This window comes from Rhinatrema bivittatum, chromosome 4 (genome assembly GCF_901001135.1).
Source record: "Rhinatrema bivittatum chromosome 4, aRhiBiv1.1, whole genome shotgun sequence".
In the NCBI taxonomy this organism is placed as follows: Eukaryota; Metazoa; Chordata; class Amphibia; order Gymnophiona; family Rhinatrematidae; genus Rhinatrema; species Rhinatrema bivittatum.
The window spans coordinates 6,319,488-6,341,317 of NC_042618.1; the positions used below are offsets into that span (position 1 = coordinate 6,319,488).

At 48.2% G+C, this 21,830-nt stretch overlaps 1 protein-coding gene across 2 annotated transcripts in view; it reads left to right on the forward strand.

Annotated features, from left to right (window-relative positions):
• TSHR (thyroid stimulating hormone receptor) overlaps positions 1-21,830 on the forward strand; it is a 255,027-nt gene that overhangs the window by 83,112 nt on the left and 150,085 nt on the right. Inside the window, exon 2 of one of the 2 annotated variants that reach the window (XM_029597705.1) lies at positions 15,585-15,656. The exons of the other annotated variant lie outside the window; for it this stretch is intronic. Coding sequence (XP_029453565.1) covers positions 15,585-15,656 — 72 coding nt within the window. The remainder of the gene's footprint in view (positions 1-15,584; positions 15,657-21,830) is intronic. 2 annotated transcript variants of the gene reach the window in all.

Genomic DNA, 21,830 nt, shown 5'->3' on the forward strand with positions numbered 1-21,830 from the left:
ATATTTAAAGGGCCAGACACAGGAAGTGTGCTGGCCCCACTTATGATTGGACTTCCTGCTCCAGCCCTATTTAAGGGCTGCTCCGTCACTTCAGTCTTGCCTTGCATTGGAGTTACTTCACTCTGGAGGCTCCTGCCTGCCAGAGCTCTATCAGGTCTTCTTCATGGAGCTCCTCTTTGTTTCGTCTTCTTCATGTCATGTTCCTTGGCGTCCGGCCCTTCTTGGTGTTCGTGCTTGTTCCAGAGCCTTCTGTTTTGCCGGCCGTGGATCTCCGGGTGACGCAGCTTCATCATGGGAGATGCCAGCAGTGGACTGGTGTTCTCTGTGCTCCTGATCTGTCTTGCCCTGCCAGCCTTTGTGGTGCTTTGGATGACATCTGGCTTCGTCGTCGAAGTTCTGCCTTGGCTGGATTCTTCCCTGCGCTTGTCCCGTTCTCAGCGTGGTCCGTGACCAGCCTCCTCGGGCTGTGTAGGGCGCGCAGTGGGATAGGGTGGTCCGCGACCAGCCCATTGGGTCCGCCCATGAAGGTGGGCTGAGTAGGGCGCCCTGAGAGACAGTGCCTATGTCCTTCCTGCTCAGTTTCTTGTCTCGTTTGGACTGTCAACTTCCTCGTCATGTCTCTGATGTTGTCGCATCAACGCTGGTCCGGGATGCCGCTGCATCAACCCTGGTCCATGATGTCTTTGCATCAGCCTTGGTGTCATGTCCTCAACTATCTTGTTCCAGCCCTTGTCTTTGATGCCATCCGCATCAGCCTTGGTGTCATGTCTTCAATAGTCCTGGTGTCATGTCTTCAATAGTCCTGGTGTTATGTCTTCAACCGTCTGTGATGCCGTTGCATCAACCATGGTGTCATGTCGTCATGTCAAGGCCCGTCTGCCCTCATCCTCAGGCCAGGCCTGCTGCTCCTTGCCGATCTAAGCAGCAGGTCCGAAAGGGCTCGGAATGGTCGGAGGACCATTCACATTCCAACATCATCTTGTTGTTGGCCTTGGGAGCTTGCAGGCCTGGCAGAGGGTAAGACCGTCGGCCATGCCGGAACGCGCCGTCAACCCTCGGTTCGGTCCTGGATTCATCTGGGGACAGGCAGAGGCCCAAGGGCACACTAAAACACCCGCTACATAACAGAATGCAAGGCCTTTCGAGGCCGCATGTATGTAACAATATATGCAAATGAGGGGAATATTTCTCCCCCCCCCCCCCGGAGTAGTTCTGTAATGAGGCAGGGTGAAGCCCCCACCTCAGGCGGCCAAAACATGCTCCCCTCAAAACGCCCTTGCAGCGTCCGCCTCACATTGCTCTGCTGCAGTCCGACTGCCTGACTGTGCAAAGCGCGCAGCGTCCCACGTGCCCACCACGCTGCGCAGGCGCCTGCTTTGGGGTGGCTGGGCAAGGGGGGTCTCCTTGGGCGCGCAGAGCAGAGCTGCTTTCTAATTTGCGGCCGGTTTCCTTCCCATGCCGACGCTGTGATGCCTGGGTCGGCTGACCTCCTGCCTCTGAGGCTCACAAAAATAGAAGCAAAAAGTAAAAAAAAAACTGCGGCAACGCCGAGCCTGTCTTCTGTGGTCCCTCTGCCTCTGCTGCCTGCTCACTTGGCAGCCTGCACTATGGGTGGGGAGGAAGCCGATTGCCGATGGTCTGGATGGAAGGTGCTAGCGGGTCTCCTGATGCCACCGCCCTGCCCCAGTCTCGGGTTCGCTGTGTGCGCGCTGCCTCGAAGTCAGCTCCTCATCCCCCGCTCCCTCCCAAATTCATTATTCTCTGCTGTGCAGCAGAGCCAACTTGGAGGCAGGGTAGGGGGGTGGCTGGTGGGGAGCAGATCAGGAGACCTGAAGTGTTGAATAGGCAGACCCCATTCTTAGGTAGCAGCAGCTTCATCTCACTCCTGGACAGGGACTCTGGTCTAGGGATAGACACTGACAGTGATGAGAGAGTCTGGTCTGGGGAGGGGGCTTGACAGTGGCTGGTGAGAGCCACAGAAAGACTGATCTGGGAGGGAAGGGTGACAGTAATTGGTGAGAGAGAGACACACACACTTCTGCAGGGAGGGGGTGACAGTCAGGGGCGGATCTATCATGAGACGTAGCGAAGTGGCAGCCTCTGGCAGTAAAATTTTAGAGCGGGAAAATGTGCCCCTCAAAATACTCCTGTGGTGGCCGCCTCACCCTGAATCCACACCCAGACAGAAAAAAAAAAATCACCTGCTGCCCCAAACAATGGCACACGCGTGGGGATCCCGGGCCCTGCGGGCAGAAAGACAAACCTAGCGCCGGCAGTGCAGACGTCTGACAATACGCGGCCAGGAGAATGAGTTGGCCAAGGGGCTCCCAAGCCCTGCAGGAAGTCATTAATGACAGCGGCACGGGATTATGATGTGCCTGACGGGATCCCAAGCAGGAAGTCATACACTCCCGAGTCAGCCGGTGTGAGACTGACATACCAGACAGGATCACAAGCCTGCGGGCAGGAAAACCCACTTAAGCCGATGGCACTGAATTATGACTTGCCCGCGAGGATTCCAGGCCCCACGGACAGGAGGGAAAATGATGCTGATTGAGGTGAAAGGGAAGAGGTGGGGTGTGAGCGGGGGAGGGCCAAGTGAGAGAGAATGGCATTGGGGGGAGGGGGGGGGGTTAAATGAATGATATGGGATGGAAGGGAAGCCAAGGAGGCTGAGTGACTGAGAAGAGATGAAAGGAAAAGTGAGGTAAGTGAATGAGGAGGAAGGGAGGAGAAGGGGTTGAGTGAGAGGGAAAAGAAGGAAAAGTGGAACAAGAGGGAGCAGGTGACTGCACATGTGTGTGAGCATGTGAAAGAGTATGAGCATCCATGTGAAAGAGTATGTGTATGATATGAGCATACGAGAGACTGTGAGTGAGTCAGTGTATCTGAATATGTGAGCATGTGATAGAGTGTGAGCGACCATGTGTGTGAGCATGTGAGAGTATGAGCATCCATGTGAAAGAGTGTGTGTATGATATGAGCATACGAGAGACTGTGAGTCAGTGTATCTGAATATGTGAGCATGTGATAGAGTGTGAGCGACCATGTGTGTGAGCATGTGAGAGTATGAGCATCCATGTGAAAGAGTGAGTGTGTGTGTATGATATGAGCATACGAGAGACTGTGAGTCAGTGTATCTGAATATGTGAGCATGTGATAGAGTGTGAGCGACAATGTGTGTGAGCATGTGAGAGTATGAGTATCCATGTGAAAGAGTGAGTGTGTGTGTATGATATGAGCATAGGAGGCTCTGTATGTAATGCATCAGTGGAAAAAAAGAAACATCACTCTTCCTCATAAACAATAAAATCATAAAATATAAAACAATCATAATAATAAAACGAGGCCAGGAGAATGAGTTGGCCAAGGGGCTCCCAAGCCCTGCAGAAAGTCATTAATGACAGCGGCACGGGATTATGATGTGCCTGATGGGATCCCAGGCCCGTGGGCAGAAAGACACACCCCGAGACGGCGGCACAAGATTTTGACGTACCCGACTGGATCCCAGGCAGGAAGTCAAACACTCCTGAGTCAGCCGGTATGAGGCTGACATACCAGACAGGATCACAAGCCTGCGGGCAGGAAAACCCACTTAAGCTGGTGGCACAGAATTATGTGAGCATGTGATAGAGTTTGAGCGACCATGTGTGTGAGCATGTGAGAATATGAGCGTCCATGTGAAAGAGTGAGTGTGGGTGTATGATATGAGCATACGAGAGACTGTGAGCGAGTGTGTGTATTTGAATATGTGAGCATGTGATAGAGTTTGAGCGACCATGTGTGTGAGCATGTGAGAATATGAGTGTCCATGTGAAAGAGTGAATGTGGGTGTATGATATGAGCATACGAGAGACTGTGAGTCAGTGTATTTGAATATGTGAGCATGTGATAGAGTTTGAGCGACCAAGTGTATGTGCGTGACAGTGAGTGTGCATTTTGAAAATGAGCATCTGTTTGTTAGAAAGTGTGTGTATATATGAGAGAAAATAGACAAAGTTTTTGTGTAGCTCCCCTTCCTACACTAGTCCAGGACAATTTCAAGATGACTAAATCCAAAGTTCCCAAGTATAGAAAACTGGAAATTAATTTATCTTTATCTGGTGTTTTGAAATATTTTATTGGCTTATAGGAACTTTTTAAAAATGTGTTAATGAATTTAATTATATAATGGTATTCTATTCATCAGCTGTCTTCAAATACATATTTTTTATTAGTATGGTTTTATCATTATGATTGTTTTATATTTTATGATTTTATTGTTTATGAGGAATAGTGATGCTTCTTTTTTTCCACTGATGCATTATTTATTTTATTTATTTATTTAATTTCTTTTACTATACCGATGCTCAAGACTAGGTCTTATCGTACCGGTTTACAATGTAACTGAGGGGAAACCAATTAACATCAAGGTAGAAAGTAAAGTTACATTAAACAGGGAGCGTAAAACCTGGGCAATGGAAGACAGTACAGAATTTAAACTAAGAAACAATTAGAGAGAGATAAATATATATATATAATCAACAAAAACTATAAGATACGTAAACATAGATTTATCCTAGGCAGTTATTAGCATGGTATGTCCAGTGGGAGAAGGAAAGGGTGAGGTTGGGTGGGGGGGAAGGGGAGAGGGAAAAGAGGGGGGGGGGGGTAGGGATTAAGGAGGGGTGGGAGAATGAGAGACAGTGATGGTTGCATTACATACAGAGTCTGGCTTTCTGCAGTTTCCAGTACAGTTTTTGTCTGTATAGTTTATTGTCACTTTATTCTGTATTTGGCGAGGGTCTGTCTATGTTCTGGTGTGTGATGGAGGTGAGGTATTCTGCTACTGCTACTATGTAGTTTCTGTTCAGGAGTCTATAGCAGCCTGGCTTGTTCTGTTTTCTTAATAGAAGGTGTATTGGGGTTTTAGGGCCTGGTGTAATATTTGCATTTTCATGCGTAAGGTTCTTACTTCTTGAGTTCTGGTATTTAGGGTCATTTTGATATGGGAGGTTTACTATATTGTACTTCAGTTTATTCATGGCTTTCTGAGGGCCAAGCCCAAACCAAATGCACTTTTTACAGAAGGCCTGTGGGCTCCAAGAGTCTTTTTTTGCAGGGTTTCCTCATTGTCATCACAGCACTGCTTGTAAATAAAACATCCATGTTGTTGTAAGTGATATTTTTGCATTGGAAATCTGTACTTTGAATGCCTTTTTTCATATAAAATCGATTGTGATAAATGCATCGCTTTTAATTGAGTGCGTGGTGAGAGCTGGGGGGGATGGGCGCAGGGTTGTAAGGTTCGCCGAGCGCCTAATACACTTGCTCCAAGCCCTGAGAGAGTGCGCTGTGCAGAGACCCCCTGCCATTCACTCATCTCACACCTCCCAGGATGCAAATGCCAGGGAGGGTTGGGAAGCAGATGATGATAGGGCTCCCAGCTTCCTAGAATTATTATCCCTGAGGCTCTTACCTGGGAACTCTGCCCTCTGCCCGCCCTCTTCCACAGCATTTCCAGTCATCCAAAGGGACAAACTCCACGGGGAACCTTGCCCTCCCCCGCTTCCCAGGGCCGGCTTAGTGCTTTGGGGGGGGGGGGGGGGAGGGCGTCATCTCCCCCCCTCCCCCTTTCCCAGTCCTGGTCTGTGGAAAAGCTGGCAGCCCTGAAACCAGCCCTGTTAGGAAGAGGTGGCAGGTTTGCTTTCCTGTGTGGAGCACATCAGGAGTAAACGGGCAACCCCCAAAAAGAGTCCGGCAAAAAAAAAAAAAAAAAAGAGAGAGAGGGCTCGAAGCGTCCTCAGAGCCAGCATTAGAGACCGACTTGCAAGTCCCCTCCCTCCCAGCAGGAGCGCTGCGACTCCACAGCGCTCTCTCTCCTCACTGCCGGGCTTTCTTTCAGCAGGCACAATATTAAAGTCCGGGGGCTGTCGCTCAGAATAGAAACCCTGGGGCCCGCAGGGGGCTCTCACAGGTAGAGCAGTTCAGTCTTTTCCGATGAGTAAGCGCAGCTCTCAGCGGGCCTCTGTCCCAGTCCTGCACCAGCTCTCTCTGGTTCTCCTGCGGCCTTAGGGCTGGGAGCTCCGCTTTCCCACTTCCCAGGCCTGCCTGCATGGGTTAGTAGTACAGGAGGAGTATTTCTTGTCCAATAATTCCCTCTCTTTGATCTTTGCAACTGCGCCGCGTCTTTATTGAGCTGAAAGAGGAGGCTGAGCATGGGAAAACTCGTCGCAGGTGTGCTGACTTAGTCCCGTGGAAAATCCTCTCCTGCAGCTGTTTGTCCTCTCGTACTCTAAATTTTCAAAAGGGCACTTCCTGGTGGTCTCGCCTTTCTGATAGCTTTGACCGATTCCAGATTTGCCTTCCTCATATTTCAGGTTTCAGACACTTTCCGTCCCTGCTCACCTTAGGCTTTAATCCTTGCAGGAAACATCAGGGCACATTTTGGTTTATTTACTCTGTCTAAACTAATGCCAGTGATCAGCCTTTCAGCATTACCATGGCTGGGAAATCTTAAAATAGTAATACTATTTTCAAATTTCACTTCTCCTGCCTTTATGTGGACAACTCTGAATTTGTGTACATGGTTTAACAGCTTCTCCATTCCTTTTCTCAGGGGAATACAGTCTATGTCAAGACATCTGTAACCCTGCTCCCATCCCCTGAGCCCTCCAGTCCTAGAGGTGACAGGCTCTGTATCCCTGCACCCATCCCCTGATCCCTCCTGTCCTAGAGGTGACAGGCTCTGTATCCCTGCTCCCATTCCCTGATCCCTCCAGTCCCAGAGGTGACAGGCTCTGTTACCCTGCTCCCATCCCCTGATCCCTCCAGTCCTAGAGGTGACAGGCTCTGTATCCCTGCTCCCATCCCCTGATCCCTCCTGTCCTAGAGGTGACAGGCTCTGTATCCCTGCTCCCATCCCCTCATCCCTCCAGTCCTAGAGGTGACAGGCTCTGTATCCCTGCACCCATCCCCTGATCCCTCCTGTCCTAGAGGTGACAGGCTCTGTATCCCTGCTCCCATCCCCTGATCCCTCCAGTCCTAGAGGTGACAGGCTCTGTATCCCTGCACCCATCCCCTGATCCCTCCACTCCCAGAGGTGACAGGCTCTGTATCCCTGCTCCCATTCCCTGATCCCTCCAGTCCTAGAGGTGACAGGCTCTGTATCCCTGCGCCCATCCCCTGATCCCTCCAGTCCTAGAGGTGACAGGCTCTGTATCCCTGCACCCATCCCCTGATCTCTCCAGTCCTAGAGGTGACAGGCTCTGTATCCCTGCTCCCATCCCCTGATCCCTCCAGTCCTAGAGGTGACAGGCTCTGTATCCCTGCACCCATCCCCTGATCCCTCCAGTCCTAGAGGTGACAGGCTCTGTATCCCTGCACCCATCCCCTGATCCCTCCAGTCCTAGAGGTGACAGGCTCTGTCACCCTGCTCCCATCCCCTGAGCCCTCCAGTCCTAGAGGTGACAGGCTCTGTATCCCTGCACCCATCCCCTAATCCCTCCAGTCCTAGAGGTGACAGGCTCTGTATCCCTGCTCCCATCCTCTGATCCCTCCAGTCCTAGAGGTGACAGGCTCTGAATCCCTGCTCCCATCCCCTGATCCCTCCAGTCCTAGAGGTGACAGGCTCTGTATCCCTTCTCCCATCCCCTGATCCCTCCAGTCCTAGAGGTGACAGGCTCTGTATCCCTGCTCCCATCCCCTGTTCCCTCCAGTCCTAGAGGTGACAGGCTCTGTATCCCTGCTCCCATCCCCTGATCCCTCCAGTCCTAGAGGTGACAGGCTCTGTATCCCTGCTCCCATCCCCAGCTCCCTCCAGTCCTAGAGGTGACAGGCTCTGTATCCCTGCTCCCATCCCCTGCTCCCTCCAGTCCTAGAGGTGACAGGCTCTGTATCCCTGCTCCCATCCCCCGATCCCTCCAGTCCTAGAGATGACAGGCTCTGTATCCCTGCGCCCATCCCCTGAGCCCTACAGTCCTAGAGATAACAGACTCTGTATCCCTGCTCCCATCCCCTGAGCCCTCCAGTCCGAGAGGTGACAGGCTCTGTATCCCTGTGCCCATCCTCCAAGTGTGCAGTGTTGTAAGTACAGGCTGTACGGCCAGCCCTTCATGGTAAAGAACAGTGCAACAAGATGTCCAATGTCCAGTCCATCTAATTTTATTTCTGCAACACTTTAACTGATTGCAAACAGAGGTTCTCATTTATCTGACTTTTTTTTTTTTTAATGTCAGAGGATTCCATAAGTCTGGTTTTCCTTTTCTGGTTCTCACCTCTCCTCCCCCCCCCCACCCCCCTTGCGTTGTTTATATTGTCCTGGTGCCAGGTTTCTGAAGTGTCTCGATGGGAGCACACAGAGACTGCCACTGTCAAGTGCTTTATTTTCCGGGGAAAAGAATAATCCAGTCTGTGCGCCAAAACCTACTCCTGTGTGCTGACGTCAGGAGTGGGGAAGGGAAGGCTGAGTGTGAATGGGGTTTTTTTTTTACTTCCCAGGATCCTCACTGCAGTCTGTGCAGAGGGGCTGCTCGATGTGACAGATAGGATCTCAGAGAGTGCTGGGGAGGAGTCGACTGTCCTATGTCATGGGGGTAGCAGTGACATAGGAAGGTGCAGGGAGGGACGTTCTGGCTGTTAGGTAGGACATTGAAATGCAGACCCGCCAGGGTGGCATTCTCTGCAGGACCCCCAGAGGCAGGTTGAGATCTGGAGTCTCAATGTGTGGATGAGATGACAGTGGAGGGAGGGGGATAGGAGCCGATGGTCTTCACCCCAGAGTTATCAGAGCTGCATTAAAATCTGTCCCTGTAATGCCACTTTTAGAAAGGGCTCTGAGTGTGATCCAGGAAGCTGCAGATTAACGTGCTGGGAGCTAGCGCCTAGAACAAAGTTACCAGTCATTCTTGAGTATTGTGTGCAATTCTGGTCGCCCCATCTCAAAGAGGATACAGCGGAGTTAGAAAAGGCACAGAGAAGGGCAACAAAAATAGTGAAGGGGTCGGAACATCTCCCGTTTGAAGAAAGGCTAAACAGGTTAGCTTAGGGCTCTTCATCTTGGAAAGGGGATATGACTGAGGTCTACAAACAGAACAAGTAAGTAGGGAACGGTTATTTGCCCTTTCAGATAAAACTAGGGCTAGGGACACTCATTTAAGCTAACAGAGAGCAGATTTAAAACCAATTGCAGAAAGTAGGTTTTCACTCAGACAATCAAGCTGTGGGATTCATTGTTGGAAGATGTGGTCAAGGTAACTAGCAAAGCTGGGTTTAAAAAAAGGGTTGGACAAGTTCATGGAAGAAAAATCCATAAATAGTTATTAACGAGGTGACAGAGATCCACCACTTGATATAGGGAGTGAGCAGCAAAAAGTTGAATGTACTTTTAGGGAGTGGCCACTGTCTGAGTGTGGCAGGGGGTTACTGGATCACCTAAGTACTGTTGGGTTTGTGGACCTTTCAGCCGGCTTGAGAGCAGTTGGAACTACCAAGGGGAGGCCCTCGGAAGGTGCTTGCAGCCGGCAGGAGGTCAGACTGAACCTTTACCTTTACCAGCCCTCGTTCCCCGCAGGTTGAGCCCTTGGGTTCTGGGGTCGGCAGGACCTGAGCGAAGGCGTCTTGGTGGAGGGAGTCCAATAAACAGTCCGAGTCTGGGCTGGCGGGGATCCGGAAGAACAGAGAAGGTCCAAGAGTCGAGGCAGGCAGCGGTGCAGCTAATCGATAATCCAGGCCAGGAGTGGGGGCAGGCTGAAGACAAGCAGGAACTCGAAAACACACCAGAAGTCGGGAGGAGCAGAGGCAGGAGAAACAATACACCCAGCCGGATCAGTACCAAGGAGACAATCTGAAGGCAAGGGCTGGAAGCAGAGCGAGGACCACAGGAGCAGGAACACAGGAACTGGAACTGAAGCAGGATCAAGCAGGAGCTGTAAGGGTTACATGAACTGGCATCTGGCACTCACAGAAGCTGGCAGGGAAGCCTGAAGTGGCTTTAAATAAGTCTCTGCTGCTGAGGTCAGATTCCAAGGGGCGGAGCCCCCAGCAGAGTTCAGCGGCGCCGCCCTCACGGAGAGAACGCCCGCGGCAAGGCCCCAGCGCGGTCTGATCCGGCGCGCTGAAGACAGCGGGGAGTACCTTGTGCGCGCCAAGCCCGAGGGGAGCCTCGAAGGCTTTCCAAGGTCCCCCCCCCCCCCCCCCCCCCACCTTCCCCTCCCTTCCCCTATCTAACCCACCCCCCAGCCCTACCTGAATCCCCCCTACCTTATTTTCTTTTTTACGCCTGCCTCTTGCAGGCGTATCTTGCGCGTGCCAGTCAGCTGCCGGCGCGCGAACCTCCAGGGGCTTGCACGCGCAGGGGGTAGGTTTTATTATTATTTATTATTATTATGCGCGTAACCCTTTGAAAATCTACCCCTATATATATATATATGTCATTTGGAGGTCAGCATTTGTGCAGTGTTTCAATGTGACTGTGACAAACCCCTGCGGAAAGCATCTTATGATGCCGAAACATGGTCGTGTTGGGTTAACGAATCGCTATTAGTGATGCAGCTGACAAAGTACAACACCCGTCGTAGAGATAAGTAGAGCTTTGAGTTTGTTACTGAGAGATTTGAATGATAGTAGTTTTTTCCCTTTAAGTGCCATATATAAATTAAATTTAGTTTTTTTTAGGATACCTTTTGGTAATAAAACGTTTTTAGGTGATATTTTAAAGGAACTTTGGTGCATGATATGAACATAAGGTGTCACATACTGATACTGTTTGAAGCCCATTGTGGGCAAGAGACAGTGGATTAAAACAGCACACCTAGTAGTTTGATATATATAAAATCCACTCAAAGCCAGAGTGGGGAAAAAAAGCACTTGTGCTCATGAAAGGATTAATGATATATAGAAAAAAATGTCCTTTATTAATACACACTTAATAAAGCCTGTAATGATTCAATTTGAGTAAAACACAAATACACACCAGTGTCTCTAAAGGGACTATCTAGAGACAAACAACGTCTAAACTAAGCTGGGAGTAGAAAACTAACTCGATTAGTGAGACAGTTACAATGTATCTCAAAAGTTACAAAATGTTAGTAAAGAACAGTCTATCTTTGAAGGACACAATGTTTTACGAAGGTTATTAGAGGAGAACAAAGTTACAATTATAATACATTCTGACAAATCAATTCAATTAACGAATACAAAGGTTCTCCAAGGGAGATACCCAAATATAGCATTCCTTGTCCAGGAACATTTTTTTCTGTGCACTGTACCATTAATCCTTTCATGAGCACAAGTGCTTTTTCCCCCACTCTGGCTCTGAGTGTATTTTATATATATATCTTAAATCACTACTAAGAAAGGAACATGATATCAAACTACTATATATATATATTTTTAGTCCCTGCACCTCTGATTGGTTTTTGTATTTTCAATTTCAGAAAAAGTCAACTTTATTCTTCAGGTAGAAATGCAATTCTCCAGTAACTAATAAGTCTGCACTCCTGGGTTGGAAAACAAAACAGTTGCAACTCCCAGACATGAGCTATAAGACTCAGGTTAATTAGGTTTCACTAGACAGCACTTCTAATTCTGCTAGTACTGCTGTTAGGTAATTCTGCAGTCCCAGTACCCTCTGGGATTCTGGATAGCAAGTGGTTTCCTTTTTTTCAGCCATGAAAGTTCAGTTTCCCACAGGGGGAGTCCCCACTCTCAACCTGTGGTTTCAATCACAAGGCCGATGGGTGAGACTTTCACGTCTGTCCAATCCCAATTCATCGATTTACCAGTCAGTACCAACTTACTCATGTGCAGATCCAAAGCCTGGCTCTGTAAAACTCCTTCTTGATGGAAAGTCTGGTACTCCTGTGTAGTTCCTGGATGCCGCTTACTAAGTGAGGAGCAGTCCATCTCTGTGCAGGTCTGAAAGTCCTGCTGGAGAACAAGGGATAACTTCCCACCGCTGCCATTACTCGCATCCCTTCCACTTCACTGGCTGCATCCCAGTTCCCTGCAGCAGCAGCAGCTGTGCACGCTTGAAGAAAACAAACTGGCCAAAATCAAAACAGGGTGCGGCATTTCCAGTTCTGTCTTATCTGTCCCCCTTCTCTGGCTTCCTCAGGCCCCTCTGTAAAACTTCTCCTCTTTTCACCTTCCCCGAGGATTAGCAGTTCAAGTTCCCCCTTTTCGCAGCAGGCATGGTTTGGTGGTTGAGCTGATAGGTAAACCTTGCCTTCGGGTCCTCCTCATCCTCGCTGCCTTCATCCATGGTGAACAAAAGGCCAAGCCTGCTTCCTTTCACAGGTGGGTCCTTCCTTCCTCCCCCAGCTCCATCCTTCTCCTCCATGGCCAGTTGTTCCCAGCCACCTCCTCCTCAGCCCCTGCTTAGCTGCTCCACCAGCCTCTTCTGGCCCCTCCCCCAAGTCTGAGAGGTGATAACCCATTCAAGTAGTCCTGAGCCAGGTGTGATGGCCTCTAGCCCAAGAAACTAAGCAGAGGCACTATGGGAAATGTAGTTCCCTGCATAACTACTTTTGCTCTTCTCTTATTTACCTAATCCTGCACTGCTCCTAGGGGTTTAACCTGGGATTCCTGCTCAGGGACTAAGCCACAAACTGGTGCATCATCACACTGGGCTCAATGGACCATTCATCTGACCCAATATGGCACCTCTTATGTTCTTACGGATAAACTTGGCTTAAAATGGAAGAGCCAGCATGCATTTAGCAAATGGAGGTTGTGCCTCACTAATTTATTAGAATTCTTTGAAGGTCTACTCTATATAGACAAGTGGATAAGGGCAAGCTGGTGATTTTCAGACCGCATTTCAAAAGGTCTGCCATGGGAGATTCCTCAGCAAATTAAAGTCTTGGGATAGGAGGCAATGGCTTATTCTGAGTTGGCAACTGCTTAAAATAGAGGGACTAAGAACATAAGACTTGTCATACTGGGTCAGAACGAGGGTCCATCAAGCCCAGTATCCTGTTTCCAGGCTACAAGTATCCGGCAGGATCCCAAAGAGTAGGTCTGCAGTGGAGAGAGGCCTTAGGGATCTGTACTGGGACCAATGATCTGGAAAAGGGAGCATTGAATGAGGAGATCGGATTTGCAGATGACATAAAGTTATTCCAAGTGTTAAAATGCAAGCTCACTCTAGAGAAACTGCAGGAGGATGTTGCAATACTAGAAAATTAGGCATCTAAACATCAAGTGAAATTTAATGTGGACAAGTGCAAAGTGACGCAGAAAGGGAAAACAAATCCTAATTATAAGTACACAGTACCGGGCTCTGTATTTGGCATCACCACTCAGGGAAAGGATTTTGGAGTCTTTGTGGAAATCCTCAGCCCAGTGTGCAGCGGAGTTCAGAAAGTGAATAGAATGTTAGGAATTCCTGTAAAAGGAGGAGAATAAAAGGAATATGATAACGCTCCTGTATCAATCCAGGGTGCGACGGCACCCTGAGTAATGTGTGCGGTTGTGGTCGCTCCATCTCAACAAAAGACATAACAAACACAGAAGAGAAACAGGGAAGGGCAACCAAAGTGATAAAGGGGATGGAACGGCTCCTTTATGAGGAAAGGCTGAAGAGATTAGAGCTCCTCAGAGGAGATGAATGAATGGGTATGACAGCAGGTTATAAAATTATGGATCGGACAGTTATCTAAGGACAAGGAGGAGATGCTCCATGAAACTAACTTGTGGCAGATTTATAACAAATTTAAGAAAGTATTTTTTCAGTCAGGCACGATTAAGCTTTGGAATTTGTTGTCAGAAGATGTGGTCAAGGCTAAGAGCATAGGAAGCTTCTAGAGGACAGAGCCGTTAATTACTGGCCAGGTAGAGATGGGGATGGCCACCTCCATGAAATGGATCTCCCCGTAAGGACCTGCTGATTGCTTCCAAGTGATCGGAGACAGGATTCTGGGCTCGGTGGACTTTTGTTCCGATCCTGCTTGGAACTTCATATGTTCTCTGATATTCTCCGTTTGGCAATGTGTTGGAAACGGACAAATGCAAATGTTTGCCATCAGTTGTATTGAAAAGCCATAAAGCTCTCTAGTGTAAAGCAGCAAATGACCTTTTGCTCATCTGCTACTATTCAAATATACTGTGAAATGCCTTGAGTGAATTTCATATTCAGAAAAGTTGGGTAATAAATCAAAATAAATGAATATATAAGTTGTGGCTGTGTGGGGAAAGTGCATGCGAGGCTGCTCAGCTCTGCCCTGAATCTCTCTGAAGGACAAGGCTTCCTCTTGTGTAACCTTCCCGGATGGAGGGCCTGGCACCTGGGTTGGCAGAGCGCCAGTCCTTCAGCTTTTAGGGTTTCTCAATATGGATCCGGGCCTAGAGGCGGATGGGTAATACTCTCTTCTTGAGCTGGAACCAGGAAACCAGTCACTGGGGCTTCCCCTCTGTGAACTCTTTCCCTCTCTAGCTCGGTGGTGGTTGCTGGTAGCCAATACACCCACTCCCAGTGAGATCCACACTAGCGGTACTTCCAAGCAGTCACCTTTAGCAACAATGTACATGATGACAGATCACTAGACTTGTCAGAGTTCACAAACTTTCCAAGCTCACTTACAGCAGTTCCGAGATCAATTAAAAAGTGATAACAAATTATACCAAACCTCAAAGCATCTTTCCAAACTGTCGCTATGCTTTACATGACTCCACCTTCACACGCCCTTAGAATGATATTATTCACATCTCTACATTTTTCCACAGAATTCTACTTGGACAATCTCTCACCCTTCCACCCCGCAGGGTAATTCAACCTACTCTTAACACTTCAGCCTTAGTTCCATCGGAATGAGTTACTCACACTGCGATGCCCCGAGTAACCCTCTCTTCACGTCCAGTCCTTGATGCGGAGTGTGCTGAGGACGTCCCCAGCATCCTCAGCACACTCTATATCTTCCTCGCCTCTCCTTCCCTTGGCCCTCCACCGCCTGTGGGGTAATACTCCTCTCTTCCTCCTCCCAAGGGTAGACCCAGGCTGGGTTCCCTGGCGGTTCCTCATTCGAGGAGCTCTTCTTCTGCCTCGGGTCATTCCCCTTGAGGTGGGGGGAAGCCCCTGCATGGCCTCTCTCCTAAAGGAGGGGCCGTCAGCCTTGCTGGCAGCTCCCTACCAAAATCACCTGCCAAACACACAGAATCAGCTTTTACAGTCACGTTACCAACCCCCCCCCCCCCCCCCCCCCCAAAAAAAAAGGATCATCTTTCAAGCCTCTGAAAGAAATCACTCTCATTAAATCCTAATAATATCTCCATCTAGGAACTTCCCATTGAACTCTGTTCAGCAAGCTGTTACCATTTAGCAGCCTCTAGTGGCGGTTTACTAGTACTGTCTCTGTAACATCCTCTCCCAGTCATTACCAGCAGGAAACTCTGGGATTCTCCCACCCAGAGTCTTTCCTTTCACTTGCGCCAAGCCATGGATCCCATTTGAGGCCCCACATTCCTCACCATCAGGCTGCTTTTCTGTTGTGTTTATTCCCATTAGAGGACAGCAGGAGTCCCGTCTGACGCCAGACGACAATTACTCTCATCATGTTATCTCAGGAGAAGCCCGATAGGTGCTAATCAAGAAATGATTTTCTTTTTAGGAGACTTATGGAAACAACTATAAGAACAATTCCTGGAGAAGCATTTTCAAATCTTCCCAACATTTCCAAAATGTAAGTTTTATGTTCTTATTAATTGAACAGAGACTAGATTAGGGCTGGACATTGGTCCACCTGTAAGTGAGATACAAAAAGGCATGGACTGTCAAACCCGCTCCTTCTCCTGCTTAGAGGACTTTTATCTTTATCTTTTATTTAAATTTATTAATAGACTAAACAAAACCCCCCTAGGCGATGTACAGCATAAAACATACATAAAATAATAGTATATTACATACATATAATCAGCAAATATACTTGAACATGGGCAGACAGTGGTCAAATCAGGACTTATTCTTTTATTTCACATTTCTGTATATTCTGCAACAAAGCGACTTACGGGATGCATTGATCCGATGCCAAGCAAAAGTGAATTTTCCAACCTGGAAAATGAAAACTTCTAAATCGAATTTCACCAAATCTCCTGCTCTAGGGTGTACGGGATCTCTGCTTTAGCAAAGAGCACAGTTATTAACTCCCTGTGTTACTCTTTGTTATAAGCAGAGAACCTCAGACAGCGCTGAACCACGAATCCAGTCCAGCTGCTGGCAGATAAGGACCATGCGTTCCTCCTTTGAGTTTCTACTGACCTGCTAGGAAGCTGAGGGAACTGATATCAGAGCAGATCTCAGCCTGCGTGTCTGACATTGCTGCCTGAATGGCCAAGACAGAGCTCCTTATCTCCCCCTCCCAAAATCACCTCCCCCCTTCCTCCATCTCTGTGGATAAGACGGGCATCCTCCCAGTGCCCTCAGCCCAGAGCCGTAGCTGGCCTCGGCCATAGGTGCTGTCCAGGAGGGCTGCCTTCACAAGCCGCCAGCCTCCCCTCTGCCGACAGAGGCTTGGCGCCTCCAGAGCTCAGGTGCCAGGGGGAGGAGAACTGCTGTCCCAGCTCTGGAGTCCGTGGGAGTGGGGGGAAGCAGTGGCCCCCAAATTGGGACAAAAAAAAATCAATGCTGCCCCTGCCCGTGCCCAGTCAGGAGCAGAGGGGCCCGTGGAGCTGCAAGAAGCAGCATCAACCTGCCACTCCCGTAAATCAGGAGCACACCTGCCAAGCAGCGTCAGCTTCCTCCACTGCGTAAGCAAAACATCGGCCTCTCACCCTGCCCCCGCAGCCCGAAGAACTACTGCGCTCAGAGCCGCATCGGATTCCCACCCTGCCTCGGCGGTCAGAATGAGCGAGGTCCATGGGGCAGCTAAAGCAGCATCCATCCACCTCCCAGCCCTGGAAGTCAGGAGGAGCCAGCCCATGGGCCTCCTCCACCTCCCTCGCATTTGAGAAGAGCATGGTGTGCGGACCGTAAAAAACACCAAAGGCCCCCCCATTCTGTCCCTATAGTCAGAAGAAGCATGTCTGCAAAGAAAAAGACAGAGAAAGAAGGAGCATGTTTGTGAGTGTGTGTGTGTGTGTGTGAGAGAGAGAGAGAGAGCAAAGGACCGTGCATATGTGTTTGTGATTGAGCATGTGTGAGAGAAAATGAACGAGCATGTGTGTAAGTATGGTTGTTCACATGTGTATGAGAGAAAGACAACACAGTAGCATGTGTATGTGTGTGTGAGCTTGTGAGAGTGAGCAAATGAGTGTGTGTGTGCATGACTGAGCATGTGAGAGTGAATGGGCATGTGTGTGTATGAGCATGTATGAGAGAGCAGAGTATGTGTGCATGATTGAACATGTGAGAAAGCAAACAAGCATTTGTGTGGTATAATTGAGCATGTGTGAGAGCAAATGAGCATGTGCATATAACTGAGTATGTATGTGAGCAAACAAGCATTTGTGTGTATAATTGTATATGTAAAAGAGAAAACAAACATGTGCGTGATTGTGCATTTGAGAGAGATTGAGTGAATGTGTATATGTGTGTATGATTGTGCATTTGAGAGTGAGCGAGCATATGTGTGTAATTGTGTATGTGAGAGAGTGAATGTGTGTGTATGTATAATTGAGTATATGAGAGACATAGCAAAGAGTTTGTGTGTGTATGAGCATGTGAGAGAGAGCACAAGCGAGTGTGTGTGCATGACTGAGCATGTGAGAGTGAACAAGTGTGTGTGTATGATTGAGTATGTGAGTGAAAGATGAATGAGCATGTGTGTGTTAGAGAGAGGGGAGAAAGTTTGTGTGCAACAAACAGCTCCCCCCACCACCCTGCTAATCACAACAATCTTAGATCATCTGAAAATCAAAAGTTCCCAGGTATGGAAAGAGGGGGATTTATTAATCCCTGTTAGATATAATTATTGGGCATTTTAATGTATCTAATGTTTTGAAATATTTTATTAATTAAGTAAACGATAAGCGCAAATAAATTCTTTGTTGGTCACAGATTTTATATTCAAACTTCAATTCTTTATTATGGCAACTCCACTGATGAACATGAAAATTGTTTTCAATGACAATGGGGGACCAACATAGAATTTGTTTGCGCTTATCGTGTACTTAATTGACTTTTAGAGTGCAACCTTAGCTTGTGTTTCAGTTCTTTGAAATATGTTATTGCCATATAGAAATGTTTTATATGATTTTTTAATTATTGGATGCTGTTCTATTTGTCAGTTGTTTTGAAATATTTCTTTTTATTAGTATGATTGATGTTTTATATTTCTTTATTTTACTGTTTGATATTTTATGAGGAATGGCGATGTTTCTATTTTCTCTTGTTGCTCTGCATATAGAGTCTGGCTTTTTTGCAGTTTCCAGTTCAGTATTTGTCTGCACATTTCTCTCTATAATTTATGGTCTCTTTATTCTGTATTTAGTGAGGTCTGTCTATGTTCTATACATGTGACAGAAGTGAAGAATCCTGCTAGCGTGTATTTTCTGTGTAGGGATCTATAGCAGCCTGGCTTGTTTTGTTTTCCTAATAGGAGGTATATTGGTGTGTTAGGACCTGGTGTAATATTTACAGTGTTGCCTTTTCATAAGTAGGATATTTACTGTTTGAGAGCTGGCAGTTAGGGCTGTTTTGATATGGGAGATTTACAATATTGTAATTGCAATTCAATACACGGCTTTCCCAGGGCCAACCCAACATGCATTACCATAGGCCTAATACCCATATGGGTTCCAATGGTCTTTTTTTTTTTTTCTTTTCTTTTTTGCAGGGTTTCTGGTTGGCACCACAGCAGCACATGTTTATTTAATATACATGCTATAAGTGATTTTTTTTTTTTACCTCAAAGTCCTTTCTCATGTAAAATCTGTTATTGTAAATGCATAATTTTGAATTGCGTATGGGGAGGGTGCAACCAGGGGAGGAGGTGGGTGCAGGGCTATAAGGTTCACCCAGGGTGCTTAATCCCTATGCACCAGCCCTAGGGAAGAGAGGAAGGTCCGATTGGTTGGAAGAGGAGTGAGGGGGGAGGGGACGAGGAGGATTTGGAGTTGAGGGGGTTTCAAGAGCACAAGAAAGGCTGCAGCTGTTGAGGGGAAGGACAAGGGGAGCTGGAGATGGTAAAAGGAGCAACTGAGTGGAAGATGGAGGACTGAGAGGGGGCAATAGAGGGACGAGTTGGAGAGGTGTAGGACTGGCACTGAGAACTGGAGGGAGAGATGGGGGGGGGGATTAAATCTAGATGAGTGAATAGAGAGGCAGAGATAAAGAGAATGAAGACAAAGGAGAATAAAAGGAAAGATCGCTATTAGACAGAGGCGTAGGGAGGTGCTGGAGAGACAGGAGAGAGATGAAACAGAACATGAACAAGAGACCCTGTATGGGGTTAGAAGACCAAGAAGAGGAAAGCAGTTTAAAGAGAAGAAAACCAAAGTGATTAGATAAATCAAATGTCCAGACAGCCAGGGTAGAAAAAGCATTTTATCTTCAGTTTAGTGGACGGACTCTGTCGCCTTTGGGAAGTGCAACCCATGATATCTTATCTTGCACGATGCAGGAGGAAATGTATTATTTCTCTTTCTCTGGTGTTGCATGGCTTCTTGGGGTTTCCAGTTTCGTTTTTGAATGAAGGATTATGGAGCCAGGATCCCTGTATTGGTTCAGATTGAGCTGGAAGCCCATAGAAACAGGAGGAAACTGCTGGATCAAAATAAAAATGTACCTGAAAGCCCCGTATAACTGAGTGTCCTGGCTCATGGGGTCGTGTGCTATATTCAGGGTGAGGGCGCCCTTTTTAACTTGGCCCTACGGCTCTGCCTCATCCTGTAACCTCGGAGTCATCTTCCACGCTTCTCTCTCTCTCCTTCTCTACTACACACAGCCAAAACACTGCTAAACTGTGCTGTTTCTTTCTCTGTAACCCCCTCAAAATCTGCTTCTTCCTTGCTAAGCACACTCCCAGAATCCTTACCCCCTCTCTCATCTCCTCCCGCTTGGACTATTCTAACCTGCTAGGGGTGTGCATTCGGATTGACCGCATTAGTAAAACGCAACTCATATTTTTTTTTTACTTAAAAAATTGATTCGACATAAACGATCGGATTTCCCACATATCGAACATAGATATGTTCGATATGTTGGAAATCGCGATTGTTGAGCCAAAATAAAAATATAAACCCCCTCACCCTCCTTAATCCCCCCCCCCGACTTACCACAACTCCCTGGTGATGGAGCGAGGAGTGAGGACGCCATTTCTGCAATCCTTGGCGAGAAGCATGTGACGTCGGCGGCACGTCGAGTGACGCCGGCGTCACGTGATTCCCGGCTCGTTCGCGCCGGACGGCTCGTTCGGCCCAAAAAGAACTTTTGGCCAGCTTGGGGGGGCCTCCTGACCCCCCCAAGCTGGCCAAAAGTTCTTTTTGGGCCGAACGAGCCGTCCGGCGCGAACGAGCCGGGAATCACGTGGCGCCGCGTCACTCAGACGCGACGTCACGTGATTCCCGGCTCGTTCGCGCCGGACGGCTCGTTCGGCCCAAAAAGAACTTTTGGCCAGCTTGGGGGGGTCAGGAGGCCCCCTCAAGCTGGCCAAAAGTTCTTTTTGGGCCGAACGAGCCGTCCGGCGCGAACGAGCCGGGAATCACGTGACGCCGCGTCACTCGACGTGCCACCGACGTCACATGCTTCTCGCCAAGGATTGCAGAAATGACGTCCTCACTCCTCGCTCGATCACCAGGGAGTTGTGGTAAGTCTGGGGGGGGGATTAAGGAGGGTGAGGGGGTTTAATTTTTTTTTTGCACATATGTACATATACCCAACTCATTGGATTTTTTTTATGTCCATATTGGCCGCAAGTGGGACCCCCTTTCGGACATAAAAAATATGAACATAAAATTTTGCTCTGCACATCCCTATAACCTGCTCCTCACAGGTCTGCCCGCGAGCCTTCTTTCTCCACTGCAGTCTGTCCTAAATTCAGCTTCTTCTCTTTTGCCAACGTTGCTACCCCCGTATAGCTCCTCCTCTGAAGTCACTGCATTGGTTCCCTATCCATTCCCCATACAATTCAAGCTCCTCGTTCTCTCACTGCCTCCCCTTCTCTTGCCTCTCTGCACCCTTCCTCTGCCCATCAGGCAAGTCCCCTCCTATCTTGGGTCCTTTTCCTCCTCGCCAGCCTCCCACTGGTTGCACCGTACGCCTGGAACAGACTTCCTGAGCTGCTCCCTCTCTTGCCTTATTCCAGTCCAGCCTTTTAGAGGCTGCTTTGAAATCTTAACCTCTGGATTATCCCACTCACAGACTTAGTGGTTTTAACCATTTCCTGTGTAAAGGAAATCTCCAAAGACTCTGTTTGCCCTGAGAAGGAGGGGGCTGCCTCTCGGGCACTGTAGACGTGAGGAGCACTGGCAGTGTGACTGGGGCAATGGTGGCTTCAGGACCTCAGTCTCGGAGGCGTCTTCCAGCTGCTCCGGGCTCCCGACTGGATCCCTCCCGTTACACAATGGCTGAGGTTCAAGTTCAAAGTTTCCATTCTTTTCTCATTTTTTTTTTTAAACTAAAAGCTGACCGGAGCAGTGGTCAGTGTTCTAATAGTTTTGAAGAGCTTCTGTTTCCCATAGAAAGCAATGAGGATTTTTTTTTCCTGGAGGCTCAGTTCTCTGAAAATAATAATGTTCTGATTTTCAAACTTTTCGGAGATATTCACGTTTTCTTCCCGCGTGCAAAATTTAGTGAATCTTCATCGCTTTTTTGGAGAGCTACTGTGCCTCCAGACAGACAGGAAGGCAGATGAACAGTGATCCTTTCCATATTACTCTTTCCAAGATTTCTGTATGTTGGAAGCATAAAAAGAAATCAA